At 53.1% G+C, this 25610-nt stretch overlaps 2 protein-coding genes across 3 annotated transcripts; one reads left to right on the top strand and one right to left on the bottom strand.

Moving 5' to 3' along the window:
* Window positions 1-4824: 4824 nt before the first annotated feature.
* Window positions 4825-13035, top strand: CSDC2 (cold shock domain containing C2). 2 transcript variants are annotated; one of them, XM_002197334.7, is made up of 4 exons: window positions 4825-5117; window positions 10238-10503; window positions 10750-10872; window positions 11133-13035. In XM_002197334.7, exons 1-4 carry the CDS (start codon window positions 4914-4916, stop codon window positions 11293-11295), a joined length of 756 nt encoding a protein of 251 aa, XP_002197370.6. In that variant the 5' UTR covers window positions 4825-4913; the 3' UTR covers window positions 11296-13035. The 2 variants fall into 2 exon arrangements, with proteins under 2 accessions (XP_002197370.6, XP_072779457.1); XM_072923356.1 differs by having other exon boundaries at window positions 4951-5117; window positions 10221-10503.
* Window positions 13036-13338: 303 nt separating this feature from the next.
* On the bottom strand, window positions 13339-24595 carry PMM1 (phosphomannomutase 1). Its single transcript, XM_002194788.7, has 8 exons — window positions 24437-24595; window positions 24223-24340; window positions 23275-23351; window positions 23016-23107; window positions 20734-20833; window positions 19857-19932; window positions 17049-17164; window positions 13339-16271 (listed from the first exon to the last, which is right to left on the bottom strand). Exons 1-8 carry the CDS (start codon window positions 24503-24505, stop codon window positions 16149-16151), a joined length of 771 nt encoding a protein of 256 aa, XP_002194824.1. The 5' UTR covers window positions 24506-24595; the 3' UTR covers window positions 13339-16148.
* Between the last annotated feature and the right edge of the window lie 1015 nt (window positions 24596-25610).

Here is a 25610-nt window from a genome sequence, read left to right as displayed (position 1 = left end):
ATGGTGTTCATCCCAAAGTACATGGCACAGGAATGGCATCCAGAAGGTTCTTGCGCTCCCTCTACAGTGAGGGAGACTCCACAGCCTCTCTGGGCAATCTGTTCCAGCGCCCGGGCACCTGCACGGTGAAATTGTTCTTCACGGCCAGGTGGAACTCCCTGTGCACCAGTTTCTGCCCCATTGCTTGCTGTGCTATTGCTTGGCACCACCAGGAAGAGTCCGGCTCCAAACTCTTGGCACCCTTCATGGACATACACATTGATGAGGTTCCCTCTCAGTCTTCCCAAGCCTGAACAGGCCCAGCTCCCTCAGCCTTTCCTCAGAAGAGAAGATCTCCAGACCCCCGATTTTCCTTGTTACCCTCTGCTGGACCTGCTGCAGGAGCTCCATGTCTGTCTTGCACTCAGGAGCCCAAAGATGAAAGTTTGCCATTTCTTCAGCTGTTTGCCCACATCTCCAGCAAACCTGGGTGGGTTTATAATTCTTTGCACCTGGAAGTCCCTCACAGCTCTGTCTGCCCAATGCTTAGGTCAAGGTTCTTTCCAGGGACGAACTGCCACCATACAGAGCTGGTATAATTTGTGAGTGTTAATTGCCAAAGAGAAACCAACCCCCATGGTATAATTTTTGAGGCCTCGGTGTGTTCTGCAGTGAGGGAGAAGCAGCATGAGGGATGGCAGAAAACAAGGGGGGTGCGCTAACATCTGAGGTTTGTCAGGGAAAGTGAAATGAGGTTGTTTGAAGTGTGCTTAAAAAAAGATCCGCCAGGAAAACCAAACATCCCTGGCTGACAGTGAAAACTGCACTGTCAGCATCATGGCTTTGATGCTAGGGCTAAGTGTGTCATCCCCCACGCTCCCCAGCAGCGTGTGGTGGGACAGTAACGAGAGCACTTTAGGTAAGAAATCATTAAACGTTGAGCTGTCTGGGAAAGGGAGGGGGAAACAAGGTTGGAAATACCCTAGTTAGGCCTCGTTAAGAAGGTACCTGTCTTGGATAAGGAGGTGTTGATTTCTTCTTAATAACTCTGTTTCATCAGGGTCTATTAGGTTGTGGGGATGTTGGAGTTTTTTTAAATAAATGTGGCTGGTCTGTCCGTGTTTGGCATGTTAGTATTAAATAGTGGGTCCAGAAATAAGATTTCCGCTGTCTCCTGGGAAAAGCAGCATTTTTCTTGGAGCAACATCTACTGTCTCAGCAAGGAGCTCTGCTGCCAGCACAGCAGACACCACTCTATCAGAACACCTCAACCCAAATCCCCAGTGTTTCTTGCTTTTCTTGTCCTACTTCAGGGAGCCTTACAAAGACTCCTTTCTCCCACACTGCAGTCACGGCTGCACTAATCTCGGCACAGCACAGTTTTGCTGGCACGTATGCTGCATCCCTTGCTGTTCTGTCCTGGCCTCATGCAGGTCTGGCAATGCAAGGTTTCACCTTTACCTAGTGCAGCTTTTACAGGTGTCTATAGCTACTTCACTCAGAAGAGGAAATTGTTCTCAACCCTGTCCTGACAGCAGGGGAAGAAATAGCTTTGGTATCACACAAAGAGAGAGAACTTAGGCACTGCTGGTTTTGGCAAGGTGGTCACTCTGGATGCTTGTATATAAGAACTGTAGGGTTAAGTAGGGGCATGAGCTCAGGGAATAGTAGACTGAAATACCTGGGGGAACATGGGAGATGGAGAGAAGTGGATTTAGACAGAGTCATATCATGCTTCCATTTCTAGCCCATTCTTGAGCTAATATTTTTCATGCTTCCAATAACCATGCCCCACTGGGGGCTTTTGGGTGCCCAATACAAAGCAGTCACATCTCCTTTCAGCCTTATCCACAGCCCCTACAAAACAACTGTGTGAGCAGTAGGTCTGCAAGGCCTTGCTTCATACTGTCTTGGGTCCCATGAGTGAGATCTTTCGTATGCTATGAAGTGCTGACACCAAGCAAGATGTGCAGGATCTCTCTCCTATATCAGCTCTGTGATTGCCAACAGGGACTGAATGCTGTGGGCCACTGCTCAGTAAGGACAATAACATTCCTCTTCTCTGTGCAGCTGTGTGTTTTGCTGAAACTTGCAGGTACTTTGATTTCATGCTGGGGAAACTGAATTGTATGCAGAGAAAGCTGGTGATGGCAGTGTCAGATAAGCTTCCCTGCCTCCGCTACCAGGCTACAATCACCCCAGAGCCGAGTCTGGATGTCAGTGTTTCAGCCTCCACCAGGAACATCCCAGGCTGTGGGAAATGATTTCCAGTCTCACTTTCTTCAGGTAGCCCCTCCCCAATCCCAAGTAGTGCATGCCTGGGCTGTCTATGCATGACAGATGTTGCTCTGTTCCCACCTAGGTTTTTCTCCTTGGAGGATTTCCGTATTTCACAAGTGCTGTCTTCAATGTAGAAATATAAACAAAAGCCAAATTATGCTCTGTAAAATATGGGTGTTGCCTCAGCTAATGGTAGTGCTCAGAGTTATACTATATTTATGGCTGCTGCTGAAGTGTCTTGCTGTTGGAGATGATGTGAACAGCTTTGTTTTGCTGACTTGTCTCCTCCCAGTACTGCTGACATGGTGAATACCCAGAAATCCACAGAGCCTGTAAATGCCTTTTTACACATAGCCATAAAGTCTCTAGACTCTCTTTCAACAGTATTGGGGTTTTTCCAGTATTTCAGAGCATAGTTCTCAGTTGCTGGGTTGTTTTTGTTTTTTTTTTTTAAGCTTTAGCTGCTGGAATCTAGGAGTTGAAGAAGAGTTTTTCTGTCCCTCAGAGAAAATACCAGACATTTCTCATTCTCTTCATTGTACAGGAAAACTGGAAAATAATATTTGAAGTTACCTGGAGGGTTGGAACCTTTAAGGAAAATGAAAGAAGCCCCCAAATTACTTGGTTTAAGATCTCCTCTGTCCCCATATGCCCATGGCTCTTGGAGAAAGATGGCTCAGGGATGGTAGGGGAGGTGAGTGGTAATTTGCATCTCAACAGTTCTAGCCCTCCTTTGATTGACTCCAAAGGAATCATGTATCTTCTCACATAAAAAGTCCTCCTCATTCCTGCCTTTGCTTCCATCTCTGCAGGCATCTCTGGCACCCCCACTCCCACTCTCTGTTTGATCAAAGCTTCCCCTCTTCTCCTTTTATCATTTTTAAAGCATGCCTGCCTTAGACTCTGCCTCCTCTGCTGCAGCACATGCCCAGAGTCACCTTCCAGCCAAATGTACTTCAAGTTCCTGTGCATTTTCCATCAGCAGCCTTTATGTGGTAGAGCCAAGGTTGTCCCTCCAGAAAGGAGAAGCCATCTCAGGAGAAACTCAGAGGGGAAACTGAGAGGTGGCTGGGGCCTCCTCCCCTTGTTTTGCAAAGTTCTGAAGAGTAGAATGGAGAGATAAGACTTGTGGTGTCTGTAGGACATGAATGTGGCTCCTGTTCTGTCCTGGAAAACTACTTGAAAAGCCACAAACAGAGTGTGATGGACAATGGCAGAACCCACTGGCACTTGCAGTTTCAGTGCTTTTTGGTGGCCTTGCTATAGGTTGTTCTCTTCTGCCCATGGAGCTTTTTTCTGCATTGTAATTTATTGACGGGAGAGAGACAAGTGCTTTGTGATCTCATCACTCTGTCAAAGCCCTTGCGACAGCCCCATATCAACACTCAGGACTGGCATGGATGGAGGGATGGAGGGATGGAGGGATGGAGGGATGGAGGGATGGAGGGATGCATGGATATAACCAGGTGGAGCAGTTGTAACCCTCTTTCCTGACTCTCTGCCATGCCTCATGGTTCCCACACAACTTGTGCACCACCCTGCAGCCCTGAGGGTTGTTTCTGGAACAGGTCTATTTGGCATCACCATATTCAGCTACTTAGAATGTATCAAGGAAAGAGTTTAAGGAAACAAAAGCAACCTGCGGCCACCCCATGTCACAGGATGCCCATGACAACTCCCTGCAGCACTGACACTGCACCATGGTTGTTCGGGATTGTTGTAAATTTTATTCCAGGATTACAGGGATTTGCTTGGTAAAGTGCTGGTATTGACTACCTTTCTTCTCCAAAATGAGGCTGATATCATCTAAATCCCCCTTGAGTTATGCCTACCCAGTCTGTTCTTACCAGCCTCCAGTGATGGAGACCCTGAGGCTTGGCTGGGCGATCTACTTGAGTAATTAACTGTCTGTTCTGTTAGAAAGTGTTTCCTAATGTCTAACATCAATCTTACTCTTTGTAATTTAAACCCCATTACTCCTCTCCCTATTCCCCAATGGAATCAGCAAATGATTCTGCCCTCATCCGACTGCCCTACACCCCGACTGAGAAAGTCTCGGGCCAATTTAGAGCATGGCCTCTGCCCACAGAGGTGGCTCCCCTGAGCACAGTCACACAAGCACAGGGGAAAACAGAACGAAAAGATCTTTTGGCACAGTGCACTGACAGAAATGAGACCGGTAGAAAGCACACGGGTTTGTGATGGCTGGCTGTGAGCCCCGAGGGAATGGGGCAGTAAGATGGGTTTGCGGCACCTGCCTCCTGTTCTCTCCTACTGCACCGGTGGTGACTGTAGCACCCAGGGGTGCTTGGGCAGGCGGGAAGAGCGGCTGCAGGCACCAGTGAGACTTGGGGGTGACAGGGGAGAGGTTTCACCCATTGTGAGGGACTCTGTCTGCATCCCTGCCTGCAGTGCACCCCACCCTGCTGTCCCTGCAGCCTGTGGGGCTGCCCCGCTGCGTCCGGCTGTGCCACCGATGTGCGTCACTTTGCGCAACCGGAGCGATGCAGCTCCCCGGGGCCGACCCTCGTCACCTCCGGCCCCCCATACAGACTTTCTCCTTTAAGCCTAGCTAGCTCAGAAATGACCAGGCTGATCCCTCCCACCTGCCCGCTCCCCCTGGCCCGGCCCTGACGTCAGGAGAAGGCGTGCGGATGCGTGTGTGTTGGAGGCGCGCATCATCCGCACATCAGATAGCGCAGATCCATCAGCCGGCAGGAGCCAGCCCACAGAGCCCCCCGGAGCCGGGCTGCAGGCGAGACCGCGGCTCCTCGCAAGGCAGCGGAGGAGCGTCCGGCCCCTCCGAGCACCGATGCTCTGCAGAGCGCAGCTCCAGGGAGCCCGTCGCTGCTAAGGAGGTGAGTAAGGGGAGGCACAATGGCCATGCAGCGCGCCAGGGCTATTGTAGCTGGAGATTAAACTTCACGGACCACGTTTTTCTTTGAAACCTGCTTTTTGCTTTTGACAGTGGAGAGGTGCGAGGATGAAGCGTGACTTCCCTCCGGTTTGGTTATTCCCCACCAGCCTCAGGAACAATAACTCCCCTGGGGGTGGCAGCGGCAATGTTGCACGTCTGCTTTGGCTTGGGGGCAAATAATCCAGGTCTTTGCCACGGAGGGCTGAGCTCAGCTGGGATCCAGCTCTCGGATGCCGGGTGAGCGGGAGGCAATTTGTGAAAAATCTGACTTATTAAAGTAGGCTGATAGTGACAGGGGCTGGAATTGGGATTTCTTTGGACTGGATGCACTATTCCTGCCGATGGCAAGTTAGATCCACAAAGGAGGAAGGAAGGACACAGACGAAGATGTCTGTGCCATGTCTTTGAAAGATGCTGTGCTAATTAAAAAAATAAAAATCATCACAAGAAAGTAAACAAATCTCACACATTTTTTATTTGGGAATGATGATTATGCATACATGCTTGAAAGGTAAACCAAGCCTCCATGATGGTTTCTCCATTTGCTTCTCCTTTGCATTTGTCCGCCTGCTTGCATTCCCTCATGGCCTCTCTGAGAACTGGGCAGCCCAGCACTGACTAAGGGAGCTTTTTATAATCAATCCATAAAGGTGACATTCATATTTTAGCGCTAAGCAGGCTGTATCGTAGGCGAGACTATCTCAGCAAAAATCTCTGGAGTTGGGAGTGTGATTGGCTTAGCTGGGGAGGGGATGCTGTCAGTGTGCATTGCCCAAAAACCGCCTAGTTTTATTTTTCCTATAGTAATTTGTCTCATCAAAGGGATATGTAATAGGCAGGGTAGGTGAGAAAATTGCTTTGCTTGATATTTAACTCTTAACATGATTTGGTGACCAAAAACGGGAGAGGGGGGAGCTGGGAGGCTTTCATTAGCATCAGACAGAGACAGCATTTATAAAAATCTGCCAGACACCAAGGCTGTGAGCCTTCTCTGAGGAAGGAAGGATGGAGAAACATAACCCAGCCAGCGTTGCACTGGCCCTGCTCGCAGAAACCCCTGCCTGGAGCCATCGTGGTTTCCCAGCTGGTTCCTGCCCTTCATGGCAGCCCCCCTGGGATCTCTGATGGCCACCGTGTTGTTGTTGGGTCCCTCGGCAGGTGAATGTGCCCAGCAGCCGAAAAATTGGATTTTTCGTTTTGCATTGATCTCTGGGGACACGCTCATGCGTCTGGAGGGGTGTAGCTCTTCTCTGTTTCAGCCTGTGTCTAGACAAGCTAAGTCTGGGGGGGCATCAGCCTCCCCGAGAATGGCAGCGGGCCAGAGCATTGCTTTCTGCGCTCCACGGGGTGAGGAGATGGCTGCTGGCAGCTGGCTGTGGAGATGGGGTGTCTTTTTGACATACAGAGATCTTTTTTTTTTTCTAATGGGGCAGGTTTAGAGGTGTAGTAAACCTGACTCCCGAACTGAGGCCACTGGCAGTCACAAGGGATGGAGAAAACGTGATGGAGAGTGGCGTGGAAGAGCCCGTGCGGGAGATTGCTGCAAAAGGCAGCAGAGGGAAAATAGCCTCCAGCTCCTTGGCTGGGGCGGGGGGAGCAGTGGCACTCGGGAGAGCCGAGTGTGATGGCAGGCAGCTTCCGAGCTGGGGATTTACAAAGAGAAGCGGCACCGTGAAAGGGAACTACCCATAAAGGCTACGGTCTGGCCAGCCGAAGGGTCACGTCCAGAGCCGAAGCGTGAGGGCCGCCAGCAAAGCGGCCACCCATCCGCCAGTCCACGCTGGGCATCCCGGGGGCTCCAGCGGATGGGAAGCAGCACAAAGGAGCGCCGCACAGGAGGGCCGGCTCAGCGAGGGCGATTAAGCTAATTAAATATGTATTCCCCCGCCCGGGCGAGGGAGCGTGAGGGGTTTTTTTTCACTGCCACTAATGAATGGGGAGTGGCAGACAGAGGCTGCTGCCTCTTCAAAAGGCTCTTCCCCCTCTTCTAGGGGGCCTTGAAAGGCTGTTTAGTTAAACAAGGTCACAGCCAGCACCCAAGTCAATGTGTTTGGCTTTAAAGAAGGGGAGAGAGACAGTGATTTTATTTGATAAACCGCAGACCTTTCAGTCGCTGCTGATGAATGGGGTACTTGGATCTCGAGATAAAAGCTGATGTGTCTGCCTGTCTGCCTTAATTGGCCTGGGTTTCCTGCCTCCGCTTGCAAGGGCTCCTGACTGTCAGCTCCGCTTGTTCAGGAGCCTGTCCTCCAAAAAATATAAAAGCAAAGCTGGCTTCTGCTGCCGAAGAAGACCCTGTCACCAGAGGGCTCTGGGGTTTGGCTTTGAGATTTTTTTTGGGGGAGGGAGGAGAGAAGATGGACAGGGAAGGAGGTGTTTTTTATAAAGAGCATCCTTTCAGGAAGCCCTGGGCTTGCAGCCACTTGCCTCCTTGGCTTGGAGGACTGTCACCCTGGGAGACCCTCGGAGCAAAGCCACCAAGAGGAGACAGGGAGGAGCAAGGTGGAGGTCCAGCAGTGGCAGTGGAGGGTGGTTACTCTGGAAAGGTTTGCCATGCCCCGCGGCAGAGCCGAGCTGCTGCAGTCTCTCCACTTGCTTCTTCCTCAAGTGACCCGGATTTCGTCCCTGCACTGTATAGGTGTGTGGGGTGGACATAGTGTCGTGGGGTGGTGTCAGACAAGCCGGGAGACACCTGAGGTGGGGAGAGATGCTCTCATGCTCGGCAGAGATTACTGTGACCACAGGAGATTGAAGAGACGGTGAAAATGCCTCTTGTGCCGAGGTACTCCCTCCTTGTCCCCTGCTGGGGCTGCATTGTGGAGAAATGACTGGGGAGAGGGTGCTGGGGTGGAAAGCAGGGAAGGAAGGAGGACAGCAGAGGTTTTCCCTGATCTTCCTTTGGGCTGGGAGGGGAGGAGACACTGGTGAAGATATGCCTGTGTCCCCACTCTTCTTGCAGCCTGCTTTTGCCCTGAGTTTCATTTCCTTGGTCCCTTTGTTTGCAGCAGGGATTTAAATGCAGTGGGAGGTAGGATGCAGCCCTGGAGTCCTCCATGTGCCAAAGCTCCTATGCAATCTCAGCTTCACCAGCACTGCCAAAGCCAAGAATTCAGCTGCTGGCACCAAGGCTGACCAAAAATCTGGGATGCGTGATCCAGGTGCTGAAGAGGGGCTGAGTGCTGCTGGCTGAGTGAGATGGCCTCGGCCTGGCTCCAGGACAGGGATCTCTGCTCCAGGCCCTTCTCCAAGCAGGAGATAGAGCAGGCAGCTCCATGACGTGTCCACACAGTGCATCCACTAAGGATGGGGATCCTACAGCCTTGCTGTGCCCTGTCCCAGTGTTTATCCCAGTGAACTGCCACCCTACACTAGTGCTCCCCTCCAACATCCCCATGGGTCATCCAGAGAGCCCTCAGAGTGCCTGTGGGGGATTGCACCTCGCTTGTTCTCCCACAAGGAGCAAGCTCAGCTGCTGGGGGCAAACAGCAGCCCAGGAGGGCACCCTCTGCTGCTCCCTCAGCTCTCAGGAACAGACTGTCTGCCTCCCCAGCAGTGTCCAGCATGCTCCCATTCTTCACCACCACTCACCCCCCAAAACAGGGAGTCTTCCAGGGCACCTGGGCCTTAGCTGCTCCCACAGGTGAACCTGGGGCAAACCCATTCTTGGTTGCCACTTCACCAGTGCACACTGTTTTGTCCCTGCAAGCTCCCCCTCCTGCACACTCCCTTATTTTAATTTTGCCTCTGGGAAACTTCCATTTTTCCAGCCCTCTGTGGATGCCAACCAACTCCTTCAGCATACTAATAGTTTGCACCAAGCATCCTTATTCAGGTTAAATACCCTCCATTGTCCCTAAACTGGTGGGGGGATGGAAAGGCCTCCTCTGCCAGAGAAAGCCGCACAGAGGAGGTGCACCATAGGAGGCCATTTTCATAGTGACAGCCTCAGGTGGAAGTGGGTGAGGGGAACAGGAATTGCCTGGTCCCTCCTTGACACTTCAGCTGCTCTAGAAATCTTTTCTCATGTCCTTGGTGCCTGCTAATTTCAGAGTGGAGGTGACCCCATTTTGCGCTTCCCCCCAGGGCCTTCATGTCTCAAAAGGCCACAGTGAGTCAGAAAAGAAATTAAATATTCTCTATGTTTCCTGGTGTATGCAGGTGTTGTCCCAAAAGATGCTGCATGCCCCAGTGGGGTGGAAAGGGCTAATGGGGTTGCTGGGGAAGGGGATGGAATACATGGGAAATTGGGCTTCTCAGCTCCAGGTGATGGAAACTCCTGAGCCTAAGGAGCAATGGAAGTGGGTGAGCCCCCACCCAGTACACCCAAAGAGAGGTGCCCTCAAGCAACCCCTGGTGTGGGGCTCCCTGGGACAGAGGCACCAGTGTCAGATGCAGCAACTAATTGGAATAAAAATCAACAGAGCAAGGCCTTTCTGAGCAAGTGGCAGCAGTGCTGATCACACATCAGAGCATCTGGGAGACTTAAAAATGCAGAGCCCCTCCAATTTCATGCTGGGGTGCTTCAGCAAGGACAAGAGTGTCCACAATTCTGATTGCTCCGTCTGCAGGGTTCCTGACCTTGATGTACTGACCCATTGTCTCAGCCTTTTTTCTTCACTTTTTTAATCAGAAATCTCAGGATGGGGGAAGTTCTCAGGGTCTGGGACTGGAGGCCCAGGCATGCTGGCACTGCATGGGCATCCTTCCCAAAATGGTCCCTGCCTGTGGCAACCCATGCTCCACTGCTTCTTTTTCCAGGGTGTGCTTTTTAGTGACTTCATCTCTAATATGTGGGATTATCCTGACAATTGAAAGGTTGAACAAAGCAGGTTTTCCCCTTGGGATTGATTTTCTAGAACATCCCAGGTGACTCCAAGCTGGGAAAGGCTTCCTGAGGCAATTCCCAGTGCTGGAGGTTGGTGTCCAATGCTGAAGGCTGGCAGCATGTGGGAACTCCCTGCTCCCACAAATGGCTGGGAGCCGAGGGACAATTCCTGACAGTAAATTGTGCCAAAAGCCTCACAGAAGGTCCTGTAACCCCCAGCCCCTTTTGCTCCCCAGGTCACCAGCAGTAGGCCCACACGCCTGGGCATCCTTTCTCCAGCTGCCCACCCACCCGATCCCAAAATGGAGGAGTCCACCGACCCCACCATGTCATCGGACCCCAGCGCCCCGCCAGCAGTGCCACCCCTGCACTCCCCCAAGTCGCCAGTGTGGCCCACCTTCCCCTTCCAGCGGGAGGGCAGCCGCATCTGGGAGCGGGGCAACCTCCTGCTACGGGACCTGCCCAGCCCTCTCCCCACCAAGAGGACCAGGACCTACTCGGCGTAAGTACCTGGCGGGTTTGGGAATGTCCAGTTGAGCCGTGGTCACCTGCAGTGCCTGCAGAACCCTTTGCACCTGGTGCATTTTGCCACCGCGGTGCCCAGCATCTCTGCACACCCCTGCCCAGAGTGCTGTGGGTGGCTGCCATGCGCTTGGCCTGGAACAATCATGGTCATAGCAAAAATCTTTCCCTGTACCTCCACCTGGGCAAGTGCCACCAGTGAAAAATCTTCTCTTTCCTCCTGTAGGACAGCGCGTGCCTCTGCTGGCCCCATCTTCAAGGGCGTCTGCAAGCAGTTCTCTCGCTCCCAGGGCCATGGGTTTATCACCCCAGAGAATGGCACTGAGGACATTTTCGTGCATGTGTCTGAGTAAGTTCCAGGGCTGTGCAGTGCTGGAAGACCCCAGGGAAGCCATGCCATCAGCATGGAGCTGGAGACTTTTGGGCTGGGGTCTCCATGGGGTGGACATGGGTCTCTGCTTGTCCCGTACCCTCCATCATCATTGGGTTTTATTTTCCAAGGCACAGTTGGTGGGTCAGGTACCCTCCTTCATTCTGGGGGGTCCGGGGCAGGGGTCCATCTCTTGGCTGCACCAGCATCACCACCACCTCTCCTTTCCTCTCCTGCAGCATCGAGGGAGAGTATGTCCCAGTGGAGGGGGATGAGGTGACGTACAAGGTCTGCCCCATTCCTCCCAAGAACCAGAAGTTCCAGGCAGTGGAGGTGGTCCTCACCAACCTGGCGCCCCACACGAAGCATGAGACGTGGTCTGGCCAGATCATCGGCTCCTAGGCACCCAGCGAGGCCGCCAGCCACTCAGCCCCATGGAGCAAGCCTGCCCAGCTGCTCACAAGGGGTGTGGGGGGAGCCGAGGCGGCGGCGGGGCCGGGGCTGCCCCCAAACATGCAGGCGTTTGCGTTCAGTGTCTTTTATAAGGTTACGGTTTCCTTTGTCTGTGTGTGTTTGTAAGTGTCTGTCGAGGGGGACAGGGGAAGCAGATTCCTCCTTGACTGTCCCCCAGCTCCAGGGGCAGCACCGAGCCCCGTGTTCCATTCCCTGCTCCGGAGGCCATAGGGAATAGAGAAACCAGTCCTATGCCCCAGCCCTCCAGCTCTACTGGGCTGAAGCAGGTGCTGAGAGCAGGAGCGGGTGGGGAGAGGCTGGGTGGCTCAGCTCACCCTCCTGAACTCCACTCTGGCAAGATGGGCACCCCACTCAGTCCACAGTGGGACAGCAGCAGTGGGACATGCTCTGGTGCAGGGACAAAACAGGGTGGTGTGGGGTGGCATATCACTGTGCGGGGTCTGGGTGGATGAGACCCATCCCCATTGCTGGCAGCTCACAGCACCCACCTGAGCCACATCCCTCCATCACAAGATCTCAGGTCAGCAGTGCCACAGGGAGGTGACTGGTTTACAGAAAGAAAAAAATTGGTTTTAAGAGGCAGACAGGTGCTGGCAGGTCACCCGGGGCACTCGGTGCTGTGCCTGAGGGGCTGCACCTGGGCATGGGGCATGGGGCACTTGGCACCGCTGTGCTCCCCGCTGCTGCCGGGCAGTAATGCACTTTTCTTGGCTCAGTGCTGACATGGTTTTGGGGAGGCAGACACTTTCTCCTCCTTCCCTTGTCCCCCGGCCCCCTGGGGACCCCCTTCCCACGCGTGTGCGTGTGCGTGCGTGAGAGAGAGTGTGTGTGTGTGTGTGTGTGTGTGTGTGCGCATGTCTGTAGCTTGCTGGGGTGGTGAGGGGCTGAGGGGTCTGAGCAGCCTCAGTCATGGGGCAAGCACAGCCACCTCCTCCCCAGCCCCTCAGTGTAGGCAGGGTCTTGTATACAAAGCACAAACTTTGGTTTTTTGTCTTTTTTGCCATACCCTGGCCAGGTGGGCTCCCACAGCCCCAGGGAGTGACAGGGAAGAGGGCACTGGGACAGGGACAACACGCACTGGGCTGCTCTTGAGCTCACCCCAGGGAAACAGTGCTCATGCTCCAGGAATTACCAGCATCTTAAGGCATTCAAAGCAGGGCTGGGGACAGTAGGGTGCCACCAGGTCCCCCTGAGCAGGGCAGAAGGGGATAGGCAGCAGCAGGAGCTGCTGGCACTGCTGGTGCTCAGCATGGATGGAGAGGGGTGTTTGCCACCTTTTTTGCTGCCTCTGCTGGCGACAGGGCTAAGTGGGGAAAGGAGCAGAGCAAAGCTGGTGCCATGCAGGACAGCTGGGCTCTGTGGATTTTCAAGGACCATCCATGCTGCTGTGGATTACCCCAGGACCCTCTAGCCCACCTCACTGCCAGCCCAAAACCTGGCTCTCCCAGAGGCTGTGGCAACTCTGGCTCAGGCTCCAGGCATCCCCAGGACATGCAGTCAGCTTGGCCAAGGCAAACTGCCGGATTTTTTTTTTTTTTTTCTTTTTAAATAAACTAAAACCCTAGACTTGTTGGTGTTTTTACAACTCTGGTGTGGTTCCCGCCTGTCTGACCATGTGTCAACCTTTGTAACATTGGCAATAAACCATTAAAAGTGACTTTCCCATGAGGCCTGCCCATCCTGGCTCTTTGTCCTGTGTGCATGTGTCACAGTGACTCTCTCAGATAAAGTGCCTGGAGCATCCAGGAGTTTATCCAGACATCAGAAAGGACTCACCCACAGTATGTCCCAGAGGGGGCTGGAGATGGTCCACACTGTGGGCCTGGGACAGGAAGCTGCTGCTCACTCTGAGGGGTGACCAGGAGTGGGGCTGGCCCCCCATTGCTGAGGTGACTTTGAAGAGTGTCTTGCATGTTGTCTGGCTGCCTTTCACACAGCACAGCCTAGCACAAAGCACACACTGCCTCCAGGTGCTGAGTGTTGTGGCTTTACTAGGATTGATTTAAATTTTTAAATATACATATCTATGTATTTAAATATATTTCTCATATAACAGTTGTCATCAGCCAGACAGGAGCTGCCCATCTCACACAGATATGGATCCATGCACCAAGACAGTCCCAGGCGTGGGGCCTGCCACGTCTGCTTGCTCACATTGCTGGGAGAAACCCCCACTTATGCTGAGGGCACCCACCATGAGAGGAGCATCATAGCAAAGGGGTCTCAGGGACAGGCAGGAAATGCCTTTCACTTCAAAGGTGCAAGTCACCTCAGCCCTCAAGGCCACCAGTGCCCCACACTGTCAGGGCCAGACACTGCTCTTCACTCATCACCAAGCTCACTAGAGGTCCTGCTGGCTATGAATAGACTCACAGGAAAAATAAACTTCCCAAGACTCACACATAACCTGATCCACAGTGAAACAGAGAGGAAGGAATCACAAAATACAATTCCTCCATGAAGGTTGCAGTGGAGGGTCAAAACACGTGACCTTTGAAAAGGGTATCCTGCATACAAGCTTCTCCAACAGGTCCTCTTCTCCCACACAAGAATCTTCCCTGGGTAGAAAGAGGAATTCGTGGATTTGCTGAGGATTTCTGGATGCTGGGCAGACTGCTGTGCTCATGCAAATGTGCTGCATCAGAGATCTGATGTGTTGTAGTAAGGAGGTGCAGACAGGTGAAGGAAACAGCACTTCACCAGCACTGGTCATGCAGTATCCCTGCTCCTGTGGCCAGGCAGCAGTGCCAAGGGCCACCAGGGACTCTGCCCATGGCAATGTGGGAGCTGTGCCCTGGGTCTAAAAGCACCCGTGTCTCTCGCCTGAGGAGAATGGTGGTGCCTTGCCTAGGTGGCAGTAGCCAGCTGAGAAACTCCTCTCTGTAGTCCAGCTGCCAGTGGAAAATGGAGAGCAATGATGAGGAAACTAGGAACAGGGGAGAGAAAACAGGACCAAGAGATGGGGCAGTGCCATAACCAGCAGGGATGGGGTAAGAAAGGTTCCTGGGGAACAATGAGGGAGGGTTTGCAGAAACCTCCAACATTCTCCAAGTCCACAAACACCAGATCTGTGTACCTTGGGGAGCTACAAGCAGACCATCTCCATGCAGGGGATCCCTGAGCTCCTTTTGAGCACCAAGTTGTAACAAGTGTCACCATTGTGGCCACACACCACAATGCAACTTGTGAGGACAATGTGAGGGAGAAGGTCAACGGCTGAAGGAGAGGAACAGGACATATGACAATTGCACTGGACATCCTGTCTCCCTAAATATGAGCTTGTAAACTGGGTGTGTGGGATGAGATGGGAGGAAGACCAAGTTTGGAGGGCACTGCTGAGCAGGTGCCTCCAGTAGCTCTATGAACCAGCTGTTTCAGGTCAACCGCTGTTGACCCCTGCTTAAAATGCCTCTGGCAGCAGGATGGAAAGCTGAGCACTGGGGAGGGAAGGGGACTTGGTCTGTTATGACTGCCATGGGTAAGGTTTTATAAGGACACATTTCTCTTATGAGGACTGTGGGAGCTGGGCCTGTTAAGTCCAGAGAAGAGAAGACTGCAAGAGGATCTCATTAATAAATATAAACATCTCAAAGGCAGATGCCAAGAGGATGGTGCCAGATTCTCTTTGATGGTGCCCACCGACAGGATGATGAGCAATGGCCATAAACTAAAACACGAGGCTCCACTTCAACACGAGGAAGAGCTTCTTTACACTGAGGGTGGCAGAGCACTGGAACAGGCTGCTTGGGGAGACTGGGGAGTCTCCCTTTCTGAAGGCATTCAAAACCCACCTGGACACATTCCTGTCACCTGCTCAAGGTGACCCTGCTTTGGCAGGAGGGTTGGACTTGATGATTTCCAGAGGACCCTTGCAACCCTAACAATTCTGTGATTCTGTGATGCCCAGTGGATACATTAGTGGGAAGACCACTGGAAATCCTTCTACCCCAAACTGTTCCATAGCATGAAGTGCCAGGATTCTCCAGCTGTGCCATGCAAGGTCTGACTTGAAAATAGGGAATAATATAGAAAATAAACCCTAGGTGGTTTTTGTAAGCTAAAGAGAAGAATTGGTTTCTTTATGCACCCAAGCGAAGCTCAGAGCAGCAGCCCAGCCATGTTAAAGCTATTGTTCCCAGGTCATCTGCAGGGAGGGACTGGCACACTGTGGCACTGATGGGAAGGACACAGGGACCTCTCCATTAGGAAGCACAACAGTGCAACAAGCTGGGATCTCAGCTACTCTATCCTACCACAGGCTTGGAGCAAACAGCCTTCCTGGCCTCCTGCCTCAGAGCAGTTCTGGTGAATGCCTTGTGAGCCCCAGCAGCCCCAGCCTCTCTGGCCAAGGTGCAAGGGGGAGAGGAACGTGAGCCACGTGTTCCCTCATGCACAAGTATTACGAGAAAGTGCGTGGAAAAGGAGAGGAGAGGAGAGGGAGTGCAGGACGGAAACACACTCGCTCTTTAGCTCTTTCAAATGCTTTCTGACCACAAAAGCATCTGCATTACTGCCCACCACAGCTGAAGTGTCAAGAGAGAAGTTTCTCTGGAGGCAAGTAGGGTCTGGTGATCCCCAGCCATACATGGGGAGCACTGAGGGCCTGCTCAGCCAAGGCCCTCCCTCCTGCCACCCACCCACACTCACATGTTACATCCTGACCAGCTCTGTCAAGTGTTTTTTTGGTCTACCCTGAGCAGATTCCTCAAATGAAGGTGCTTTTCCATTCTCCAGGTGCGGGGAGAGAGTGGGACTGGGGCAGGGCTGCAGGGACCGGGCAGTCAGCACTCATTTGCTCGTTCTGGAAAGAAGATTTCACGGCATCGCTGGACTGTGTCCTGGGGGGATTGGACACTGTGTCCTACAGTGCGGGGATCATCATAGATTTCATAATCGTTCCCTCCCTGCAGGGGAATAGAAAATAGCGACAGCATTAGCAGGGTCTTGCCAGAACAACCTCATCCATGAATCCACATTTTGCTCTGTCCCATGGGAAGCTGGGCTGGGAGCCAGAGGCTGGGCAGGCAGGGACTTGGTGGGCAGGGGCTGGCAGGGCTTTGCTGGCCCATAGGGGCAGAAGAGGCTGGGCTGGGAGCTCTGCTTCCTCCCTCTTGTCTCCCTTTTCAGTGCCAGGGGAAGAGCATAGAAAAGATGGGGAAGGTCTCAGATCAGCAAAGTCCAGAAGCCTGGGTTAACCCCTGCCCTGCCTGTGGAGGGGTTAGCGGAAGGTGGGATGGGCACATTTGGGGAGCAGGGGCTGCCAGAATCTGGGAAGGGCTGAGTGGATTACCAAGCTGATCTACAGCAGTAAGGAAGCATCATCCTCCACTGCTCTAACAGAAAAGGGAAGTTAATCCTGCTGTTGAGGAGTCCTCTCCTAAGTGCTGGAGGCTTGTGTTCAGGGTCATGCAGGCCACAGCAGTAGCTGCTGCCCTCCCGAGGGTGCTGGGGCAAGGGAAGCAATGCTGAAGTGGACCTGCTTCCTAGCATAGTGAATCCAAGGTGATTTCCACACAAGCCAGGAGAGCCATCACGAGAGCATCGCAAACTCACAGGACAGGGCAGCATCTTCCCCCCTCACACCACTAAAGGTCTATGTTGGCACCAGTGGGACCATGGGACCCATGATGGAGCAGCAGGAGAGAAAGCAGCCATGTGTGGGGAGAGTGGGGCGTACTCACGGGGGTTGTCTCGTTCCCAAAGAAGTGGATGGTATCAAATCTCTCATCGTCGAGCACATTGAGGCAGTAGCGCTTGTCCCAGCCCTCTGGGAAGACATCAAAGCTGATCATGCCACCTGCCAGGAGAAGAGAGGGCATCAGGCAACGTTGCTGGGAGCTGGATGTCTGGGGAGAGCCCCCACCCCAAACAGCAGCCACAAACACCAGCTCTGCCTTGGTGCTCCTCTTGGCACATGGCTAGGATAGTGGCAGAGGCTGTTCTTATGGCATCAGGCTGCAGTGACATCAACATGGCTGGAGTGACATTAGCACAGCTTCCCTGCAGGCAAGCACGAACCAGAGGGTTCTTCCCACAAAAGGCATCTTTTGGGGGTAGATTTTGGGTCATGCCTTGCAGATACTACCAGCAGGTTCTGTGTCCCAACAGGAGACAATGACCTTGGAGACCAGCACCAAACTCTCTCCTAGGCTCCTCCTAGACATCACTGGCCCTTCTAAAACCACTCTTCTTGTGCTCCTTAACTGTGCAGGGACTGGGGTCTCCTGCATGCTGTCTCTGCACACTTATCAAGGACCTTGCCATGGAGGTACCACCAACCCGCTGACATAATCAGGGCACGACCCTGACCTGTGACCTCTTGACGCAGGAGTTTAGTGAAGAGTTGCCGACATCTGGAGAGGCACCGAGTCACATGTGACCAACATACAGTGGCAAGGGAGCTTTCTCAGAGAACATGCATATATGGGCATGGACACCCACAGCAACCAAGGGTTAACAAACTTCCCAGCCTTTGCTCTTACACCAAGCAGGGCTTACCCCAGTACTTTGCTGATTTTTGGGGGTGCTTAGAAGCAGCACCTTCTGCATCCTCTCAAGTGCCACACTGTGTCCACAGCTGCAGAGAGACCCTTGTCCCAGCACCAAGACAGGAGACATGCTCTTCCCAAAATAAAGCCTGCAACTTAGGGCATATGTATGCTTAGGTCTCAGTCAGAGCCAGAGGTACAGGGATTTGAGCTGGTATATGTGACCTCCTGCCAGTCAGCTTGTCTTCTCCAGGCAACCTACTGGAGTATCCATGAGAAATCCTGGAGTTTCACACACTCCTTCTTAAATGATAAATCTACCTCTCTAAGGAAGAGAGTGAGTAGACAGACAATCACAGGGTCAGCTCCTGCTGAAGAAGAGGCACTGACACCCCAGGTTGCTCAAACTCCTGATGACATGCACCTCCCCTTCCCAGCTGTTTGGAGTGTCCCTGTTGGTTTGGGGATCCTGAATCAAGCCTCCTTAGAGCCTGAGAAGATGGGGATGGAGCCTATATGTCCACCTTGCAGCTGAGAAACTGGACAGGCGCTGTGATAAGGATAGGAGTAAGTGCCCTATGAGCTCCTGCTGCAAGCTATGGAGGCTTGCAGCAGGTCCAGCATCAGAGCAGGAGCTAAACTTGGTGACATCCTCTTTTTTTTGCATCCAAAGTAATTTACCTGTAAAAACCACTGCTTTTCACTGCATTCTAGCCCCTGAAACAGAGCTGGGCAGCAGGAAGGGGCTCCTGATGTCAGCTGGAGCAGGTAAGAAATCGAAGGGTATCAAGGTGGTGTGAACCAGCCAGCACTGTTACTCCCCTAGGTAAAGCAGGTACCTAGGGGTCTGCAGGGAGACCTCCCACCACCTCTGGGCCTCTAATCCTCCAGCCAGAAGGCACATAGAGCCAGCCTGGCAGAAGAGTTAAGTTTCTGCATGCCCTTTTTTTAGATGCCTGACCTGAGATACTCCACATTTTCTTTGTGGAGGAGCAGGGGGCCCACAGCTCCCCTTCATGTTTTTATACAACAGGCCTGGGCTCTTTGTGGCAGCTTCCCAAAGCCCGAGGAGAAAGGCCCATTGTCCAGCTCTCACACCCTGTGCCTGGGGGCACACAGCAGCAGGGACCTTGTCTTTCTCTGCTCTGACAAATAGTGCATGCCGGTGCTGCGGGCAGCACAGGATGCCTCTGGCAGGATGCTGAAGGCAAGCGAAGGCTCTGAGAGAAAAGCTCTTGGAGGATCAGAGGGTCTGGGGTGTCACCCACTGCCTCAGCCTCACCACCCCCTTGCCCTTTGGCTGGGCTGCCACATGGAACCTTCTTATTGCACACCCCTGAAGAGGATCCTCTTCCAGCATCACCCCCACAATTTACACACCCTCACATTTTTCTCAGTATCCTGGCCAGACACCCAGGATTGCTCAAGCCCCTCCTTCAGCTCTGTACCTCTGGTAATCTGGCTGTCAGAACCATCCCAGGAAGCAGCCCTACAAAAGCCCACGGCAGGGAGCTGCAATCTCCCTGCTTGTCAGATCTCCTTCCAGGAAGAAAGATGTTTCCCTTGAAGCTAACTGTCCCAAGAAAACCCCAGAGCCAAGACATGCATTAGTTTCCTGTCTTATTCCTAGAGAAGAGTGCATGTGCCTGGGGCTCTGCTGGCTGCTCTGCTGCTGCTGTTTGAGCCAGAACAGATCTATTGGGCAGCAGTGGACTCCACCAGCTGAGATTAAGGCAGGGATAATGTCACAGGATGGAAACCTGTCTGTCTGGCAGATTCCCAGGGAGGGAAGTCTGCAGGATGGCTTACTCTCTGCGTGGATGCAGACGTCATGGATGCAAATGTGACTCCCCTGTGGCAGCTCTCCAGGACTAAAATCTCCTTCTGCTCTTCCCAGGGTTTCCAGACACTCAGAGGGAACAGTTGGGATTCCTGCTCCCTTTAACAGAATTTTATGGGAAACATGATAAAGGCAAAGCCAAGGAAGCCCTCCCTGCTCACCTCGAGAGAAACGCAGGCCCTTGCCAGCAAATTCCCTCTGCAGGGCTGCCACAAACTTCTCTCGTATCCGCTCTTTCTGTGGAGGATAAGGAGGAAAGGGAAGAAAAGCAGGCTGGAATAATTAGATGTTGACAATCTCCCAGAAACCACCATAAACTGTCTGCTGGGCAACTCTGCTCTCTCCCCACCTGCACTGGGCCCCAGTGCCATGCCATTTAGCCAGGTTCCACCAGTCCTGTCCAGTGTTCAAACAGGCCACCAGCTCACTCCACTGGGAGGAGCAGATCCCAGATCTTCCTTGGCAATGAAATGCAACTGCTTCAGCTTCCCACAGCCCAGTTCATAACCCAAAGCCTCCAGTTTTGCTTAAAAAGTCTTGCAAAGACCAGCTGGTCCTTCAACCCCAAGAAAGCTTCCCCAGGCAGAAACTGGTATGAGCATGGGCCAATTCCTCTAGAGATCTGCCCAGCAGATCTGCCACGGCCCTCCCAATTTGGAAAGCCCATTAGTTCCAGCTCTGTTTGGGCTGGGGAAGTAGGAGAGAGAATACAGCTGCTGGGCCATCTTTGGATACTGTAAATGAGGAAACACGCTGTTAAATAACTGCCTCTGTCCCTGGGGCTCTCCCACAGCACAGGGAATCCTGTTGGCCACTCCCTTGCATTGGCAGTCCCTAAAGAAATCAAGTTTCTTCCATCCATCTGTATCTTCCCTTGGGTTTCCTGGCTCCCAGTCCTATCTCCCCATTGTGGCATATGCACAGCTTGAAGTGGAACCTCCCTTCTCCTTGGGAAGGTGGGGGAGGATGCAAGACCTGAGATCTGGGGTCATGCAAAACCAGCCAAGGGGAGGCTGAGCCCAGGTCTGGCCCTTGTACCTTGTCCAGCTCCGAGAACTCGATTCGCTCCTCTGGGGTGCAGCTCCGACCAATGGGGGAGATGTTCAACATTCCATTGCGAAACTCAATGAAGGTCCCTCTGTGGGTGGGCAAAGGCACAAGGTTACTGGGGCAGGGAGAGAAAAACAACCTTTCCAGGAGAATGGCTGCTTAGTGAGGCTCTGCAAGAACATGCAGGAGGAGAGAAGCCATGCCCACTCCTGAGTGCTTCACAACAGGCACAGATCAGGCGCCAACAACTGCTTAAGGTCCCAGGGAGCTCAAAGTTTTATAAAAAGAGACGGTGAGAAAAGAGAAATAAACAGTCCTTCTGTGCCCTGGGCATAGGCTGGAAGCAATGAGCTTAGGGGAGATGACAGATAACATTTTTTAATGTTGTGATAACTGCAAGGACAGCTATTGCTTGGCCTGGACCAGCTGCCTGATGAGGCTGTGGCACCTCTACCCCATGAGGCTCTTAAGAAATGCTGTGTGGGCTGGGTGAAGCTGGCAGTACCTTGGGGCAGTGGGATGGCCCAGGTCAGTGTAACTCTGGCAGCAGGCTGAGGAGCAATCAGGGCCTCCTCAAGCGACACAAATCAGGGTCTTTTTATCTCCCTCCTGACCCCTGCACCTTTGACTGCAGCTCTTATCTAAGCCTGCACAGACAGGATCCAGTTCCTGCTTGCCACCCTCACCTTGTGCTGGGGTCATTTCTCAGTCGCTTCCTCGGTGGGGTGGTTGAAAGCACTGAGCTGGCAGAAAACTGCTCCCTTCTTTTGTCTCTGGTATAAACCCAGCTACTTCTGTTTGCTTATCGAGGGGTCAGACAGCTATACTAGCACTGGTGGGGCAGAAACAACAGGGGATGTCCGCCCTGCCAGTGTGAAACTAGATTGAAATTCTTGTGCTGGAGAGGGAGATCCCCTCCTGTGTCCAGCTGAGGACCCCTGAGCTTATTGTCCCTCCCAGCCCTGCCTCCTCTTTTTCTGTGAGAAAGTGCTTACCACCCTGAGTCTGGAGGAAAAGCTCTCCCCCTCCTCTCTGGGGGAGAGGAACACAGTGAGGAATATCATGGAATGCACACACAGGCAGCCATGCCTGCAGCATCTCGGCGTCACCGTGGGTTTGGTGGCTCACACCCCAGGCCAGCACTGAGGAGATGTGGGTTAAAGCCCTTGCTTTGCTAGAAATCCCATAAGGTTAAATCCACAGAGCAACTGTGAGCTGAAACTCCACCAAGGCTGTTGGGTAACCAGGCAGCAATGAGGCAACCAAACAGCCTTGAGGGTTCTGAGTCCCAGCCCGTGCTTTCGGGGGCCTGTTCTGCCAGCAATCCTGTTGCAAGGAGCCACCCTAGCCCCTTTCACTGTACTGCCACATGGTGACTCATATAAAACAACTAATCCGAATCACAGTTTAGCAACTTCTACCAGACTAATTTCACCTTCTTGTGTTCACTGTACAAACACAGGGTGAAAGCAGAAAAAAATCAGCCATGGCAAGGGAAGGGCAGAGCTGCTGCTCCCAAAAGCCCTGGGTGGATCATGTGTTTTTGAAACTGTGGTCTGAGGTGAGGTTTGACCCTGCAACCCAACTGGTTTAACTGCAAGCTGCCTCTGAAAAAGACCCTCCTGCTCCCCCCTTCCACCTTCATGCCATCAGTTCTCTCCCTCTCTCTCTCTGCTGACAGAGAGAGCTGATCCAATGGAAGACTACCCTCTCTTGTCCTGGTAGTGGCCTGGTCTTCCTTCAGCAGAGGTGTACCAACCTAGCTCACCCTCTGGCTGCTGGATCTCAAGGGGAAGAGCAGAGAGTAACACAGGGCAGGGAGCAGAGCAGGGCCAGCCAGCAACACTGGGTTAGAAACAGTGTGAAAACCTGTGTTCAGGGGCTGGACTTCCCATCTTAAGATCCATTGTTTGCATGGTTGGGAACATATACTACCAGTGATGCCTGATGCCCTAACAAGCTGGTACCATTGTCCTAAATGAGATACACACAGTGGCTGCACCCTGCTTACCAGAGAGGAAAATTCAAGCGGCAAGAGAGCAGGCATTATGCTAAAACACAGTGCAGACTCTCGAGAACAAACACACTCCATTATTTGCCCAAGGTGCCCAGCTCAGGGAGAAAGTGATCCTACACAGTGCCTCTAGATACTACGATAAAACCTGGAGCAAGACAAGCTCTGTAGATCAGCTCTTTTTAGGAGAGATATGGAGCTCAACTCCATAGAAATCAGTGTCATGACTTCCACTTGTATATGCTTGAGCCGTTACCGTTTCTTGGGCAGCTTCAGAAGTGCCATGTAGTTGAGACAGAAGTTGATCAGATCCTGCAGCAGCTCCTCCCCCAAGTGGTCCTGAATGGCCTGCAGAAAGAGAAGGACAAGTGACGATTCTTGACTTCTCATGAAGCCCACCTGGAAGAGGTATCAGCTGGGGAGAAGAAGCTGCCCATCTACCTTGGCAGGGCAGGCGCTGCTCGCCGTGGTGCACAGGGCAGGAGAGCCACGGCTGCAAAGGCAGCGGGACTTACCTGTTTGGAGACCAGCTGCCCATTCTTGTATTGCACTGTGCCGTTCTCCGCGAAGACGTAGTCAAACTTATCAATAACTAAGAGGGGAAAAAAAAAAAGAGGAAACATTACTACTGCCAGGGAAAAGGGGAAAAAAGGACTGGGATCAGGACTGAGTGAGCCATCTTCTTGCTTTCTTAGTACTGTGCTTTCCACAACTCCTGTGCTCTGCAAAGGACCATCCTATGCTCATTGCTTTCCGCAAAGTGGATGAGGAGATTATCTTCTGCTCACGGGTGGGGAGGTGACGCATGCAGGGGGGAATGACCTGACTGAGGTCACGGGCTGAATCAGTTGCAGGACGAAGATAAAGGCTCACAAATATTTGGCTTTCAACTACATACGTGCTACTCTGCTCTCTGCTGTGCAGCACCCACTGCCAGGCTGCTGGGTTGCTGTTGTTGCTGGTTATCTGACTCCAGCCCCCCCTGCGACCGAGACACGCAGCACTGGCGACTCAGCAATCAGCCTCAGCCGGGAATTTCTCGGCCTCCCTCCACTAACGAAGTGGGAGGCAGAGCTTGGAGCTCAGTGGCGCTTGTCATCCGTGCCGGAGAAGGAGAACACGGTGGGGGAGGCAGGCGCTGCCCCCTTGCCCTCCCACTCCTTACTCTACCCCATGCTCCCATTGGAACGTGACGAGGAACCCGCGGGGACCCCACCACGGAGCAGCAAGGAGGCGAAAATTGCCTGTGAGGCGTGAAGCTGTCAGAGCTCTGAGGTAGCTCGTACAAAACTGACACTGGAGCCGGCAGCACGGATTGGAGCATCCCTGCCCGCCCTCCTAACACGGGGAGAGGGAGCCAAGCAGCAGCTCCCGCCTGGGCACAGCCAGCCACCCCAAGGACAGCCTTAGGGTTGGATTTAGGGCACAGGTGATCCCCGGGAAACCTTGTCCGCCGCGCTCACCTTCGTCCCCTTCCCCCAGCTGCTCGGCTATCTTGGCATAGTCGGAGCCTCCCACCACGCCGATATGCACCCTCTCCCGCAGCTCCCGCAGGAACGCGTCCACCTCCGGCTCGATTTTCTGGCGGGGAAGCAGCGGGTGAGGCCGCAGCCGGCGGGACGAGCTCCGCCTCGCCGGCCTCGCCCCCCAGAGCCCCGCGCCCCCGCGCCTCGCTACCTGCCGGGCCGGCGTCAGGGTCCCGTCCACGTCGAAGAGACAGAGCACCCGGCCCCGCGCCGCCGCCATCCCGGCCGGGCTCTGCGGGCGGGGGGCGGGACCGCGGGAGCTGATGGCGGCCGCCCGCCCTCCGGGGCCGCACGGGCGGGATGTGCTGCGGTGCCGGGCGGCCCTCGGCTGCTTCCCCGCGTCTCCACGGCCCTTACAAGGATACACTAAGGTGCGAGTCTTGAACGGCTTCCTCGCTTCGGCTCTTAAATCGTTTTAGAGCCTGGAGTTTGGGGGAGGGTGCATGTGTGGAGCGTCTCTTCACATTTGCTGTTATCACTGCAGTACCCCCCGGAACTGAGGGGCTGTGGGTCTGCATTGTGCTACCTGGTAAGTCTCTGTCCTAGTGAAGGGGACAGAAGCAGCGCGCACTTTCCTATTCAGTACCTTTCCCAGTCATTGCTCTTCCCAATGGGATGCTGTTAATATTTTCACTGGGCAAACGAAAATACCCTCTGCACAAAGCTAGTAGCTTTTGCTTTGACCTGCTTACGATTTACCCCACGAGTCATTTAGGATATAATTAGACCATCTGGTCAGACCACATTCATACGTCGCCGTATTATGCTGGCCTGATGCAGACAGCCGGCTGCATACCCCTCCTCCTCCCCTCTCCACCCCCTGCCCCCATCTCTTACAATAATTCTTGAATTATTTTTCAAAATCAAAACTAGCCTATGTGGAACATCAAATGGTTTCTGCTCGATTGCATTCTCTCCCCCAACAGTGCTCATTGTGCTGAGCTAGGTTGGAACTGGGGAGAGATTTATTCTTCTATTATGGTCTGATTGGTTTTTGCCTCGGTATAATTTGCCCCAGGATATTATGCAACCCCTTTTCCCAGTTCTCCACCAGATTCCTCTCAAAAGGAAGCATTCAGGTGGCTTCACAGATTCTGTTTATTTTTTCCAGTTTCTGATATTCCTGCTCCCACTCAGTGGCAGGGCTATGTACAGAAACAATGTTAATAATTCACCTCTGTGCCATTGCCTTCGACAAGGTTTACCGAAATATCCTTAGCTACTTTCTGGGAGGAGACATTCGTTGAGTGCACCAGGACAGCTATTCCCATACTGTTTCTGTGAGTTGCCTCCACAACACAGCAAGACAGGAAGTCTTACTCACC

This window comes from Taeniopygia guttata, chromosome 1A (genome assembly GCF_048771995.1).
Source record: "Taeniopygia guttata chromosome 1A, bTaeGut7.mat, whole genome shotgun sequence".
NCBI classification, from domain to species: domain Eukaryota; kingdom Metazoa; phylum Chordata; class Aves; order Passeriformes; family Estrildidae; genus Taeniopygia; species Taeniopygia guttata.
The sequence above is the reverse complement of the archived record's forward strand: the minus strand, read 5'-3'. Positions and strand labels throughout refer to the sequence as shown.

What these genes read in the sequence shown, in the direction of transcription:
- CSDC2 (XM_002197334.7), top strand. Translation starts at nt 4,914, where the DNA reads ATGCGTGTGTGTTGGAGGCGCGCATCATCCGCACATCAGATAGCGCAG. An exon ending in AGCCCGTCGCTGCTAAGGAG is followed by an intron (nt 5,118 to 10,237) that starts GTGAGTAAGGGG and finishes TTTGCTCCCCAG; the next exon opens with GTCACCAGCAGTAGGCCCAC. An exon ending in ATTTTCGTGCATGTGTCTGA is followed by an intron (nt 10,873 to 11,132) that starts GTAAGTTCCAGG and finishes CCTCTCCTGCAG; the next exon opens with CATCGAGGGAGAGTATGTCC.
- PMM1 (XM_002194788.7), bottom strand. Translation starts at nt 24,505, where the DNA reads ATGGCGGCGGCGCGGGGCCGGGTGCTCTGTCTCTTCGACGTGGACGGG. An exon ending in CCCTGACGCCGGCCCGGCAG is followed by an intron (nt 24,341 to 24,436) that starts GTAGCGAGGCGC and finishes CTTCCCCGCCAG; the next exon opens with AAAATCGAGCCGGAGGTGGA. An exon ending in AGTTCTCGGAGCTGGACAAG is followed by an intron (nt 19,933 to 20,733) that starts GTACAAGGGCCA and finishes TATCCTCCACAG; the next exon opens with AAAGAGCGGATACGAGAGAA.